Raw genomic sequence first — 14,216 nt, 5'->3', positions numbered from 1 at the left:
TCAAGGGGGTATCTCATAGGCCATTTGGGGGGTACAGTGAGATGTCACGGGGGAGCACCCAGCAGAGGGGTGGCAGCAGGCCTCCATCCAAACCGAGGGCCTGTCTCGGGCTTAGTGCTTCTCCATGTGATTCTTCAGTGCGTGTCAGTAGCGCAACACGAGTGGTGGGCGTAAATTCTGACGTGCTCTGGGCTTGGTCACCAGTAGCTCCCTTGGTCAGCAGGAGAGGCTGCGGCAGTGGGCTCAGCCCACCTGGGCTTGGACTTGGCTCTGCCCCCGCCTGCACTGCCTTGGCTCATCTCTGTTTCCACATCTGAAGGGTAGCACGCCCCCAGCCGGTCCTCCCCCCGGGGCCCAGGCCTTCACACCCCTGGCCTTTCCTCCTGGTCTCCTCCCCTGGGTGAGCCCTGCTCGTCCTTTGCCCCAACCCCATCCTGCTCTGCTTGGAGGACACTCACTCATGTCTCTGCACTCGGCCCCAGAGTCGCCCCGCTGCGCCCTGTGGTCCTCACCCCTTCTTCAGGTGGATGTGCCCATCCCTTCCCCAGTGCAGACCCCGTACTTGCTGAGTGTCTTTGTCTCCCACCCTCTGTCCCCCGTGCCCGACCAAACCCAGTCCCAACGCCCTCCACAGCCTCCTCCCACACCTCCACCACCGCCCGGCGGTTGCTCTTGTAACAGCCCCTTCAGCAATCCCTTTCACAAGCTCCAGCTGAGGGCCTGCCGATCTTATCTCCCTATCTCCAGCAGGCGCCCCTCTCCTGTGCCCGGATGGGGATGGACAGTCACCGTGCAGTCGCTGAAAGCCCACTGAGTTCCTTGCTGCTGACCCCCTGCATGGCCTGGGGAGATCACACCACTCCCTGGATCTGTTTCCAGACCAGTGAGATGGGGACAGTGGCCTCATGAGGAGAGAGGTTGTAACAGTTGTAGGGCGCTCCTCAAATGTGCTGGCCTCCCCTGCCCTCGGGAAGCCAGATGCCCCCAAACGTTGGACGGTGGGGTAAGCCAGGGTGGGGTGTATGTAACCCAGGTCACTCTCCTTCCAGGGTCCCCCCAGAGAGGACTTAGACTGAGCCCGGCTCTCCCCCCAGTTCTTCGGCAGTAGTGAGGTGTGCCAGGGTTTTGCCACAGCTGTGGGACAATCTTGAGATAGAACCTGGGCTCTAGACCCAGCCCTGCCAAGTTGACTGATCTCTTAAGGAAGCGGAGGTTGGTTCATTGACTGCTCAAGGTGGTGATGAGAGGAAAGCAGAAAGGAAGTGGCCGCTATGGGGCCCTGCACAACCAGTCTATGGAGGGCAGGTTCCCAGGGCAGCAGGGCTGGGCGGACAGGCAAGGATCAGGCAAGGATCAGGCAAGGGAGAAGCTGGGTCTGCCGCCTGGCTCTCCTGCCTGCCCGCGGGACCCTGCCCCTACGCCCTAACCACCTCGACCCTCCACGGACAACGTGTCCTCCCCCTTGTCTGCTCCAAGGCCTCTGCTGATGATGCAGGAAGGCTCCCTCGGGAGCCACAGCACTCAGCACCCAGGAGCTTGTTGAGAGCAGTCTACAAGGGTGACTGAGAGCTGGCCTGCGTCCCAGGCCCAGTGCCGTCATCCGTCTGGGCAAGCTTCTCAGCCTCGGAGCCTGCCTCCTCACCATTGAATGGAGGTCCTTGCTCTGTTTACTTCACAGAGCGTTTATGGGAATAAATGTGAAACGCTACCAGGGCCTGGCACACACAGCAGGCACTGGACGGTGTTTGTGTGACAAGCTTTGATTGTTGCTCCTTTACTGAGCTGACTCCAGCAATCACCATCAGGTTGATGGTCAGCTTTGCAGACCATCCAGCCTCAGGTGCCTGGGAGGAAGGAGGGCAGGAAGACAGGAAGGGAGGCCTCCAGGGTCAGGGTCGTTTAGACCCTGGTCTCCGAGCGCTGTCAAGGCGGAGTGGACATGCCTTTGCCTGTGCCGAGGCTGTCGGAAACTGAGCGGGGCGACAGTGATGGAAAGAGAAACCCTCTTGGGACCCTCCAGTTTGGGCACCTGCCCCATCTCCGGCTGTGACCATCACTGGGGGACAGGACTGGATACATGTGGCCCTCACTGGGTGAGGTGAGCAGTTGACAGCTGCTTTTTCTCTGTGCTCGGGGTCAACCACACCCAGAGACCAGAAGAGGGGTGCGGGCAAGGGCTTTTGCATCACACCCACTGAGACCTCGCTGGAGAGACTGTCCTAAGCGTTGCCCAGCAGTGACCTGGAGTGTTTGATATAGGAGCAGATTCGTTTCTGATACCTGATCCTCTACAGAACAAAATTATTTCCAGGAATGCTCATTAAATGGTACAAGTAATAATAATGGCTAGGAAGGAAATGCGCGGAAGTTCTCTTTTATTAAATTTGGACTCAATCATGCCAGTAAAGAAATAACAATAAAATACCACAACATGAAAAGGAAAAGAGTAGGGGAGTAGTGGATGAATCCTTCTTAACTACATGAATGTGTTTTAAATAAAAGGAAAAACCCACATATTGGTGAGTTTTAATATAATATCAGTACAGTTTCTGTTTCTTGATTCTTTCTCTTTGTTTGATTTTGTTACTACTTTTTTTTTTTGGTGGGGGGAGATCATTAGATTTACTTATTTATTCTTAGAGGAAGTACTGGGAATTGAACCCAGGACCTCATGCGTGCTAAGCATGTGCTCTACCACCTGAGCTATCCCCTCCCCTGTTTGCTTGTTTTTAATGGGAACACTTCATGAATTGGCGTGTCTTCCTTGACCATGGGCCATGCTAATCTTCTCTGTATTGCTCCCAATTTAATAAGCAAGCATTTGATTCATTTTTTTAGTGTTAAAGTTAACAAACATTCGGAAGACTAAATCTCAGTGTTAAAGATACTCGAATTCACTAAAATATTTATATAGTAATTAAATTTTGCACTTTAAAAATAGTGCATTTCACCATTTGCACCGTTTCACTGTTTTAAACCTTGAACACAAAGTATAATTCCAGGGGGGCTGGGGTGTAGCTCAGTGGTGGAACGCCTCTGGGTCCTTGTACATGTTCCCTTTGCCTGACTAACTTTACTCATCTTCACAACCCAGCTGAGACCTCACTTCCTCCAGGAAGCCTTCCTTCATTCCTTTCCTGTTCACCTCTCAACCTGATTTGTGTTCTGTCCGCAGAGCACCCTGTGCTGACACTTCTCTCCGCACACACTGGTCTGTGCTGAAGGCACGCTGCCACTCAGTCCACCTCCTGGACTGGCCACAGAGCCCTTTGGGGGCCCCAGGCCCGATCTTGTTTGCAGCTGTGGACCCAGCACTGTGGGCCTGGCCGGTGCTCGGGAACGTTTGTGGAACATGAATGAACTGCACCGTGTTCTGGCTTAACTCCATGAATCCACACACCCTCTTTCATCCTGGACAGGAGAACTGTCCTTTCCCCCACCACATGAGATTTCCTCTTCTTTCTCCAGGTGACAATTTGGAGCTCCCAGGGTCTTGACCCAGAAAGTCCACACAGGTGAAGTGGGGCACGGATTGGGAGCCCCCATGATGGTGACCTGGAGCCTTCGTGTGGGCACTAGGTGGGACCCGTGACTCTCCTGGTGCCAGGCCGAGGGCCGGAGCCGGAGCTGCGAGTGATACAGGCAAAAGAATGTGGGGCGAGAGGATGGCCATGTCCCAGGTCTCAGTTGAGTCCCTGGGACGTACCCCACCAAGTGTGGGTCCTTAGCTTCATGCAGGAAAGATTTCAAGAGCGAGCCACAGTTGAGTGCAAGTGGATTTATTCTGGGAAGAGGGTAGACCTCAGTGGCAGAGCACATGCCTAGCATGCACTGGGTCCTGGGTTCAATTCCCAGTCCCTCTATTAAGAAAATAAGTAAATAAGTCTAATTACCTCCCCCTCCAAGATTAAAAATAAATAAAAAAATTTAAAAAGAAAGTAGATTTATTCTGAGAGATGCATAATCCACAGACAGAGTGCGGGCCATGTCAGAAGGCGAGGGAGCCAGAGGCAGCGATGTACGCTGTTGCTAGATTTTATAGGCTCAGTGACTTCATTTGCTAACAAGTGGATTATTCCAACTACTTTGGGGAAGGGGGTGGGATTCCCAGGAATTGGGCCACTGCCCACCCTTTGACCTTTTATGGTCAGCCTTAAAACTGTCCTGGCACCTGTGACAGTACCATTTGGCACGCAATTGTGTTTCAATGAGCATATATTGAAGCTCAAGTTTTATTGGGAGTTGAATCGTTCACCATCTTGGTGCTAACTGCTGTGTCTTTATTTTAGTGGCTGTACCCTGCCCCCTTCCCTTCCCTCCTGTCTCAGTTAGAGTGGGTGCTGGTCGAGGGATGTGAGAATCGACAGCCCTCTGAGCGTGGCAGCCAGGGGCTGGGACGTCAGAGTGGGATGGCCCAGGTGCCTGGGAAGCTCGACTCCCTGCGAGGCCCGTGTGAGCTGTTCCCTGTGGATGTGGAGTCCAGAACCCACTGCTGCGGATGAGCCAGGCTCCCTCCAGGCTGGGGGCCTGGCTGGACCTCAGAGGCTGGGGAGTCCTGCAGGGAAGCACTTCCTCTGAAAGGGAAGTAGGGGAAATAAGGGTCCAAGGTGGATGCCACACAGGACTCATCAAAAGTGCCAGGATACCAGGTGGGGGAAGAGGGTGGGAAGGGATAAATTGGGAGTTAGAAATTTGCAGGTACTATTGTTTATAAAATAGATAAACAATAAGTTTCTCCTGTTTAGCACAGGGAACTATATTCAATATTTTACAGTAACCTATAACGACAAAGAATATGAAATACATGAGATATATATATGTATTTGTAAGACTGAAAACCAGTGTAATGATGTAATGCTGTACACCAGAAATTGACACAGCATTGTAAACTGACTATACTTCAATTTAAAAAATAATAAATTTTTTTAAAAATGTGACAGGAGGTGAGGCCACTTGGACACTCCGGAGTCCGGGGAGAGGGGCCAGAGGAAGGGCTGGGAACATCCTTGGGGATTGGGGCCCTGACCAGTCAGCTCCTCATCTGCTCCCCCTCCGTCCCTCCCTGGTGACCATGGGAGTATGAGGCCCTGGGGGGCTTGGCCCCACTGGCCCCACAGCATGCCGTCCCCTCCAGGACTCATCTTGGCCCTCCCTGCAGCTTCTCCTAAGGACAGGAGTCCCTGGCTCCTGCCACCTCCTCTCTCCAGAGCCCTGCCTCCTCTCTCTATTCCTCTGCCCTCTAAGCCCACTGGCTTTTGGCTCCTGAGACAGGCCTCCTGCCACCTGCTGCGGGTCTCAACCACAAAGGCCCTTCTTTCTTTGTGCCTGGTGACTTCTGCTGACCCTCCGGGCCTCATCCACAGGGAGCCTTTCCTGCCCCAGCCCCACTGGTCATGACTTGGGTGGCCAGGTCTTCCTGTTCCTCACTCATATGGCTCTTTCCACAGAGCTTCGCGTCATTGTAATTATCCGTGTACTTCTGTGGTTGAGTCTGATTAGGCTCCAGCACCTCGCGGGCCTGTGAGAGCCACATAGAGAAGACAGGTGCCTGTTCTGTTGCTCACTGGAGCCCCAGCGCCTAACCCACCACCTGGCAGGGCCTTCATACTTATTTGCGGAACAGGAGCATCTGTGACCTTGCCAGTCACAGCTACCAGGTCAGAGGGTGGACTTGTGTCTGTGTATCTATTAGGAACTGGCCCCTCCAGTCAAGGGTGTTGCTGTCCCCGGGCCAGGCCAGCCCTGGGTTAGGGGATGCTGTTGCAGGCCTGGCCCTGCCAGGCTGAGGCCCAGACCCTGGCATCTTTCAACTATCATACCCAAGAACCTTCCTTCCTGCCCTCCCCTGGCCATCTTGCAACCTCAAGATTCTGCAACCACTTTCATAAGAACCGTCCACCAGCCATGGTGGAGCTGCTGGCCACAGACCTGATTGGATCTCTTTATCTGCCCAGCTACAACGGCCCCCGTGGAGATAGCAGCGGTGGAGCAGGGCTCAGGGCCTGGGGAAGCGGGGGTGGGCTACTCCTGTTCCCAGGAGTTCCTAGAAATTGCGTACTTGGCTCTAATCTCATAACTGAGGTCTATAAGGGGACGGAGCTTGGCTCAAGGTGCAGGGGCTGCACCCTGTGCCAGAGGCCGGGGCAGGCCAGGAGTGTGTGCACATGTGTGTGGGTGTGGGTACGTGTGTGTGAGTGTGTGTACGTGTGTGCTCCAGGGCTGAGGACTCTCTTGAGAGAGGCAGCTCTGAGTGTTCTGCTTTTAGCCAATCCAGGAAGAACTCACAGTGGGCCCTTGGCGAGCTGGCCTGGAAGCCCAGCGCCTCCGTGGCTGCTTGACCTCTCTCATCTGATTGGCTAGTAAAATCAGCAAAGGGCAGGAATGTTCTGGAGGCACTTGAGAGGTGTGCGGTTCCAGCCTGAAGGCCAGCAACCCATCCTTCCCCTCCGTCCTGCCCCACTTGTCAGGTAATGGAGGCCTGGAGGTTCCAGTAGGAGGGTTGTGCTGGCTGTAGAGGGAGCGGGGGGCAGGATCACCACCCTAGCATTTGCCGCCACACTCTGTGCTTTACTAGACTTGCCTGAGTCCTTGCAAAACCCCATGAGGCAGGTCCTGCCGCCTGGAACCTCAGTTGTGTTGCTGAGGTTCAGGGTCCATAATGCGGCTCAGCCAGGAAGGGATCTCAACCTGGGCCTGACTCTGAAATCTGCTTCCTTATCCCCCAGGCTCCCAAGGGCATGGGTGTGACCTGGACAGACAGATGCCTCCTCACACAGGCTGGGAAGGTGCCTCAGGCCTTAGAAAGCCACCCCATGGATGGACCTGGAGGAGAGGCTGATGGGCCACCTCGGCTGCTCTGATTGTCCCCCCAAACCCCCAGAGTGGCAGCCAGTCTGGAGCAGGGGGTGCAGAAGGAGCACAGAAGAGGGCAGGGGCGGGGTCCCAGAGCCTGAGAGGGACGGCTGCACCCTCCCTCAGCCCCCTCAGCCCACACAGTCTCTCACCAGAAAGGGCCCGCATCCATTTTTGCCTCCTGGCTTCCCAGTACTTCTAGAAAGAACAAATGCCCGAGGCCTCTAAGAATTTAGATACCCCATTAATGCAATAGCCTCTTGCCTGGGGCCCTGACAACATAGAAGATTCATAACTGCAAATGATGACTTGAAAGACTGTGTAAGTTTTTCGGTGATGAGTGTGGGGGTCAGTGGTCCCAGCCCCTGGGCAGCGCTGAAGGTGGCTGGAGCCAGCATCCAGTGTCAGGGGCAGAAAATCCACTAGCCCGGGCCCTTTGCGCTAAGTGAGGGCTGCTCTCTCTCCACTCGTCCTGTCCTACCGCCCAGTGCATATTCTGAGATGGTTGTGGCAAGGAGCAGTCAGTTTTGTTGTTGTTTTTAAATTCTACAGAGTTTAGACAAGGAAACCCTCATGGCCTGTATAGGCACCCTCTGCCCTGTCCTGGGTCTGCCCCTGTGCCCATGAGGTGCAGGAGACAGGGCTGTAGGTAAAGATGCAAGCAGGCATCATTGTCCTTGGGTGCCCAGGCTGCCTCCTTTCCTGTTTTCAGCTCTCTCTCCATCCAGATCCTTCAGAAATTGCTGATGGCTCCTATTGGGTCAACCACTGCTGCAGCCACGTGTGTCTCCTAGGAATGCCCTCCTGTCCTTTCTTTCCTTGGTTCAGCCAAAATGAAGTCAGGAACTTTCCCCAAGAACCTCGGGGTAAAGAGAGCAAAGGAGAACAGAAGGATGAATTGTAGACACTCAAGAAATACTTATTTAATGAATGAATAAAACCATGAATATCTAGACATAATTCATGACAAGTTTCTTGGATGGTGCCATTTAAGAGGTGCATTGCTTGCTCCTTTCACAGCAGATATGTTTGGGGTGTGGAGAGTCTGTTCACCTACATGTATATTCTCTGGGGACAATCCTCACCCACAGTCCTTGTTAAAGGAGTGGACCTGGATGGCCACACTTATGGCCCAGGACCTGCACATCCCTCAGCCATGTGGGATTTGGGGTCCAACCTCAGCCAGTCAGATTATTCTCATAGGTTTTGGGATTGGAATCCTGAGAGACTGAGCAAGCTGGCTATGGAAGGCAGAATGAAAAGGTCAGGTTGGTCTTGGGGCTAAGGCTCCCATTAGGGCCATGTACATAGTGACTTCATAAGCAGGAAATGATGAATGGAGGGAGGGAGGAGGAGGGACCAGCTGTGTCGTCCTAACAGTTTCTTATTTCCATAATATTCAACTTCACCTCATTTCAGGGAGAGCTTTACTTCCTAAAAATAAACACCGTCTTTTTATTGAAACGTGTGGGGTTCACAACCCTTACAACTCTAACCATAACCTATTTCTTCTTTCCAACTCTACCTAACAACCTGACCCCAAAGCCCCAGTTTGATAGTGGAGGAAAGATACGATGGGTGTGTGGCATGGAGGTCCTGGCAGAGAGGAAGCAAGGCGCCGCAGTGAATTGGGGGGAAAAGGCCCAGATGGCTGTGAGGAAGACTAAACTAGCAGAAATTAATGTAGGGAGGGAGAGAGGGAAAGAGAAATGGGAACAGAGGTATAGACAGACGTACATAGTTAACAAACCATTACAGAGCACTTTCTATGGATGTTAGAACCCAAATGCATATTTGCAAATATGAATGAATGAATGAGCAAATGAGTGGGTCTTCCCGTTACCATTTGCAAGAAGTATTGAGCCTACAAATGGCGGTGGGTAGGAGGGATAGCAGTAAATGATTAGAGTCTTGAAGATGTGGCCCTGAATTTCTGTCAATTTCCAGTCTTGGTTTTACCCTTGATAACATACTCCCAATTTAAGGCTAAGTCTCAAGGTTCTGCCTTCTCTATCCCTCTGGACAAAGAACAAAAGAGTTATTGGGAAAGGATGTCAAAATAGAAGGAGGTCAAAATTATAGATAGAGATGCTTAGTGCTCAGGGGCTCAACTTGAGTTACCCAGGTCTAGGCGATGGACGTTCATCTGCAGGTCATAATGCCAGGTGATGATTCAATGGCCTTGTCTCTGGAGAGTTCACTAGTTGGTGCTGGAATATACATTCATGAGATATCTTACAGCTGTCCAGAGACACGTACAACCTGCCTTTCAAAGATTCAGTGTGATCTAATGTTGGGAAGACACTTAGAATTCAATAGAGCAACAGTCAAATTTCAGGGCTTCTGTTTCCTTGAGATTTGACCCAGAGTAAATTATTTAATCTCTCTATCTCACTTTCCACAACTGTAAGGTGGGAATAAAGGTGTTTTCCTAATAGAAATTGTGTAGGGGACTCAATAAGGTAACACATAAGGTTTCTAGAACAGTGCCTTCAATAACCAATGGTAATCGCTCTCCTCTGTGTATCCCCTACTCTAAAGACATCCTCCCTTCTTCCAGTCTCTAATACAGCTTTGTACCAGGCATTTTTCAGGCAACAGCTAACACATCATAATGTTAATGAACTTTACATGTGTCTGTGTTTTCCCTTCATCATTCAGCTCTAAGCTCCATCAGTATAAATATGGATCTTTTCACTTATTCGTGCTCTGCAGGGCCCATCCTCGCTGATAGTCAGTAAAAGCACGTGTGTTGACTGCTGGGTGGATGAACGGCTGTAAGAGTGCCTCCCCTCACCGATGTAGGGGTCCCGTACTGGGTGACGTAACAGGACGTATATGGTGTGTGTGCTGAGACAAGAAAAGGGGGAGAGAGATTCTCTGGGTTAAGAAATGGGTGATGGGTATTGTATGAAGGGGACTGAAAGAGCTCTTACGAAGGGAACAAGGATTTTAGAAGAAGTTACTGACTATAAGTATAGAAGACAAAGGAAGAGTGTGAAAAAAGAGAAATAGAATAGACAAGGGGGAAAATAGGGGTAATTAAGAGTAAGAGAGGGAAAGGAAGGGGAATGCAAAGGTAGGGGGCCAGGAACAGGGACCAAGGTGAAGAAGGACGCGGAGGGTGAGAGATAGACGTGACAAGTAAGGGTTAAGTGGCCACCCTCCGCGTCCAGCCTTGTCTCACCTGCCTGACCTGCCTGACCGCTGGTCTGTTGGAGGTCATTTTAATATCATCGTTCTGCTTTCCTTTCACTCCAGTCCATCTTCAACGTCACTGTCAGGGAGACGTTTCTAAACTCATATCTGATCCTCTTCCTCCCTCACTACAACCTTTCAATGACCATCTAGTGCCCACGGCTTAAAACTCAAATCCTCAGAAGCTCCCTCACATGCTTCTTGGACTAATTCAGGGTTGAAAAACATACTTACACGTGTGCGTGCAGCTCCCTCTCAGAATGTCATACCAAGCTATCAAACGTAGCCTCCACCTGCCCATCTAATCAGTATCCCTCGTGCCCAGGAACTGAGTGCTGTTCAAGGAATTCACAGTCTCTCACATGGGCCGTGTGCTTGGCTGCTACTGGAGCTTTGGAAATGAAACCTGTTTCCTGAAATGCTGTCCATGACCTTCTCAACCCAGAAGTCCTGAAATATCACCTCTGTGAATTCTTGTCCATTTCTCCCATGGAGAATTAATCCCTCATCCTCATTTCTCTGGGTTCCAATAACATTTTATAAATACCTCCTTTATACATTTATCATGTTTTTCTGTTGTCTCTCTTAACTAGATTGTAAATTCAATAACTAGTAGCCTCAGGACCTACAATAGCAACTCTGATTTAGCAGTTGTTCAAGAAAAGTTTGCTAACAGTACATTAGTACTAATTACATGGTCTTGTTCAATGTGACCATGTGGAGAATTTGGGGGTGCAATTCCTTATCCTTTGCTCTCAGCATTTTCCCTCTAAATCTCAGGGCCAATTTTTCACTTGGTTGTTGAAAGCCTGGTTTTGCACATGCAACTCCAGGAGTCTGTTTCCAACACATTTCCCCTGCAATTCCTTTCTGACGCTCTGCTCACACTTTAGGCTTACTACCATCAAGTCTGTGTCACTTACTCAATCTCACCACCCTCCAGCAAGTGCTTCTCAATCCTTCTTACAGCTACTCTATCTCCAGGTGAGTAAAGTCCGCTCGCCCACCTTCCTTCAGCCCAGAATGGGAGAGAGACTTCAGGTCTTACATCTTCTTGGAGATCCTTTCCCTGCAGCATCAGTTTCCCAGTCACTGCTCGTATGTCATGTCTATAAGAAGGTCTATACATCAAATGTAACCCTAGGGGTAGAGGGAATATCCTTGGGGAAAAATGACTGGACTGGGCTCAGGAAGCAGGGCTGGGCTGATTGCCACTGGGACTAGGGTCCCTGTCTTCTGGCCTTGGTTCCCCAAACATATTACAGTATCCTCTTCAGATGTAAAAACCTGGTTAGGAAAGCAGAATATTTGCGGACGACCAAGGAGTATTTGGTGGAAAAAGAAAAAATCCAAAGGGCAAGGACTTTTACTGAAAATATTTGACAATGTTAAAAGGGAGACCTCTTCCAAGATACACTGTGAGGAAACAGACAGAGAGGCAGGGAGCAGAGAAGAATGTGATTGTTCCAGAGTTAAGATTATAGTGTTGACCATTCATCACAGATATTCATCCATAGTTGGGGGACGCTCTAAGTTTTCCCTTGTGGTTGTGGGAGACGCTGAGTTTCAAATCCCTTCCATTTCTCCTGCCTTGACTTGGAGTCAGAGGAACCAAGCTCCTGGCCACGCTCTGCTACTCACTTGCTGTTCATCATTGAGCAAGTCACTTCTCTCTCAGTTTTCTCATTTGTAAAACTGTTTAATGTAATAATATAACTGTCAGTTTTGTAAGAATGAGATAAAAGTGTGAAAGTGCTTAGCACAATACCCGACACAGGACTAGGTCCATAGAAATGCTACCTTAATCTCAATTGCCACACCCCATTAAGGCTTTCCTCCAACTGTCAGGTGGGAAAACAGAAGTTCAGAGAGATTTGTCATGGAAAGTCAAACTATTTTAAGTTCACTTCCTGCTGCAAATCACTAGGCGCTTGCTTAATCTCTTCATGGCTGCCTGCACCTCCTGGTTCCTCAGGGTGTAGATCATGGGGTTGAGCATGGGGGTCAAGACCGTGTAGCTGATGGACACAGCCTTGTCCATGGGGAAGGGAGTGAAGGGCCGGGAGTAGACATAGATACAGGGAACGAAGATCATAGACACGACGATGATGTGGGTGGTGCAGGTGGAAGCTGCCTTCCTCCTCGCCTGGCCTGAGTGGGACCTGAGCATCATCAGGATGACAGTGTAAGAGACCAGAAGGAGGAGGAACCAGATGAGGACCAGCATCCCACTGTTGGAGATCATAAGGAACTCCAGGAGGGAGGTGTCAGTGCAGGCAAGTCTGAGCACTTGAGGAACGTCACAAAAGAAGTTATCCAGGATGTTGGGACCACAAAAAGGCAATGGGAGCATCAGAACCAGCTGGACGATGGAGTGGACAAAGCCTCCTACCCAGGTAGCCACCACCAGACCCACACACACTCGAGTGTTCATGATGGTGACATAGTGGAGAGGCCGGGAGATGGCTATGTACCGGTCATAGGCCATCACGGAGAGGAAGAAGACAGTTGCACCTCCCAAGAGGTGGAAGAAGAAGATCTGGGCCATGCAGCCCTGGTAGGAGATGGTCTTAGTCTCTTGGAAGAAGTCCACCAGCATCTTTGGGGCAGTGACTGAAGAGAAACACAGGTCTATGGCAGCCAGATTTCGGAGAAGAAAATACATGGGTGTGTGGAGCCGGGAATCAGAGGTCACCGTGACCATGATAAGGAGATTTCCCATGACAGTGGTGGTGTAGACAAACAGGAACACCAGAAACAAGAAAAGCTGGAGCTCCCGAGTCTGTGAGAGCCCCAGGAGGACAAATTCTGATACCCACGTGAGGTTGCCTGGTTCCATCGTGTCTTCTCCACACACCTAAAGAAAACAAACCACAGACAGACATGCATGAAGCTCTTAGTCCTCAAGGGCTCAGTTCAGTTGTCTACATCGAGATGATGGACATTCTTATGTACAGATCATTATACAAACAGCTGGCTACACAGCCTTGTCTCTGGAGGGTTCACTAGTTGGTGCTGGAACACAAATTCATGAGATATCTTAAAGCCATCCAGACACACATGCAACCTGACTTTCAAAGCTTCACTGTGATGTAGTGGTGGGAAGATAGTTGGAATCCAACAGAACCAGAGTCAAATTTCAGAACTTTTATTTCCTTGGGATTTGACTTTGAGCAAGTTACTTAATCAGTTTCCACATCTGTAAGAAAACAGTGTGTTCTTTATAGAAATTGCCTAAGGGATAAAAAAAATAACACATAAACTTCCAAGAGTAATGCCTGGACTAATAAATGGTAATCACCTTCTCTGTGGATCCCCGACTCTAAAGACAACACCCTTCTTCCAGTCTCTAATACATTTGTACCAATCATTTTCCCTGCAACAGTCACCACATCATAATGTTAATGAACTTTTCATATGTCTGTGTTTTCCTTCCACAATTCAGCCACAATGTGCTAGAGACATAGGTCTTCATTTCACAATATATTTGTGCCCTGAGGTGGGCATCCTTGCCCATAGTCAGTGCTTGTAAGAACATGCTGTGAACTGTTGGGTCAGTGAAAAGCTATTGGGTGTGCACGTCCATGTAGGGGAGCCTCTGGACACAGCTGGACAGCTGGGACATTTCATTTCTCCCTTTACCAAGTGTAGGTGATACCTTTCTGGGTGAAGCACCCCAGGTCACATGTGGAGACAAGTGGCAGAGGTGTAACTGTTCCATGTATGAAGAAATAGATGATGAACATCTTGTTTGAAGGAGACAGAGCTCTTCTGAAAGGACAGCAATATCAGAGGATGATATTGAATCCATGGGTAGAAGAGAAACAAAAATGTTGAAGAAGAAATGGAAATAGATGAAGAATTAAAGAGAGGAAGGAAATTATAGGAAGGAAATGGAGGGTTAGAGTGAGTGAAGGAAGGGAAAAGGAAACGAGGTGGGGCAGTGGAGGGATGGAACCAAAGGTGAAGAAGGCATGGCTGGTGAGAGATAGAGGGTGAGAGGTGAGCGTTAAGTGGCCTCCCCACTCTCCCTACCTTGTCTCACCTCCCACCCCCTCACCTGACCTACGGGTCCCCATTATCTATCAGAGATCAAACCCTTCTTATTATTCAATTTGCTTTCACTCCAGTCTACCTTCTACACAGCTATCCAAGCGACCTTTCTA

At 50.1% G+C, this 14,216-nt stretch overlaps 1 protein-coding gene and 1 non-coding gene across 2 annotated transcripts; both read right to left on the bottom strand.

The window, feature by feature from the left end:
• Positions 1–2,727: 2,727 nt before the first annotated feature.
• Positions 2,728–2,832, bottom strand: LOC116283599 (U6 spliceosomal RNA). Its single transcript, XR_004193226.2, has one exon. It is a non-coding gene; the product is annotated as a U6 spliceosomal RNA (small nuclear RNA).
• Positions 2,833–11,953: 9,121 nt separating this feature from the next.
• Positions 11,954–12,889, bottom strand: LOC107034755 (olfactory receptor 4D1-like). Its single transcript, XM_072939985.1, has one exon. It carries the CDS (start codon positions 12,887–12,889, stop codon positions 11,954–11,956), a length of 936 nt encoding a protein of 311 aa, XP_072796086.1.
• Between the last annotated feature and the right edge of the window lie 1,327 nt (positions 12,890–14,216).

This window comes from Vicugna pacos, chromosome 16 (genome assembly GCF_048564905.1).
Source record: "Vicugna pacos chromosome 16, VicPac4, whole genome shotgun sequence".
NCBI classification, from domain to species: Eukaryota; Metazoa; Chordata; class Mammalia; order Artiodactyla; family Camelidae; genus Vicugna; species Vicugna pacos.
This window is presented reverse-complemented; position numbering and strand designations above follow the sequence as displayed.

Coding starts and splice junctions, on each gene's coding strand:
- LOC107034755 (XM_072939985.1), bottom strand. CDS start 12,889: ATGGAACCAGGCAACCTCACGTGGGTATCAGAATTTGTCCTCCTGGGG.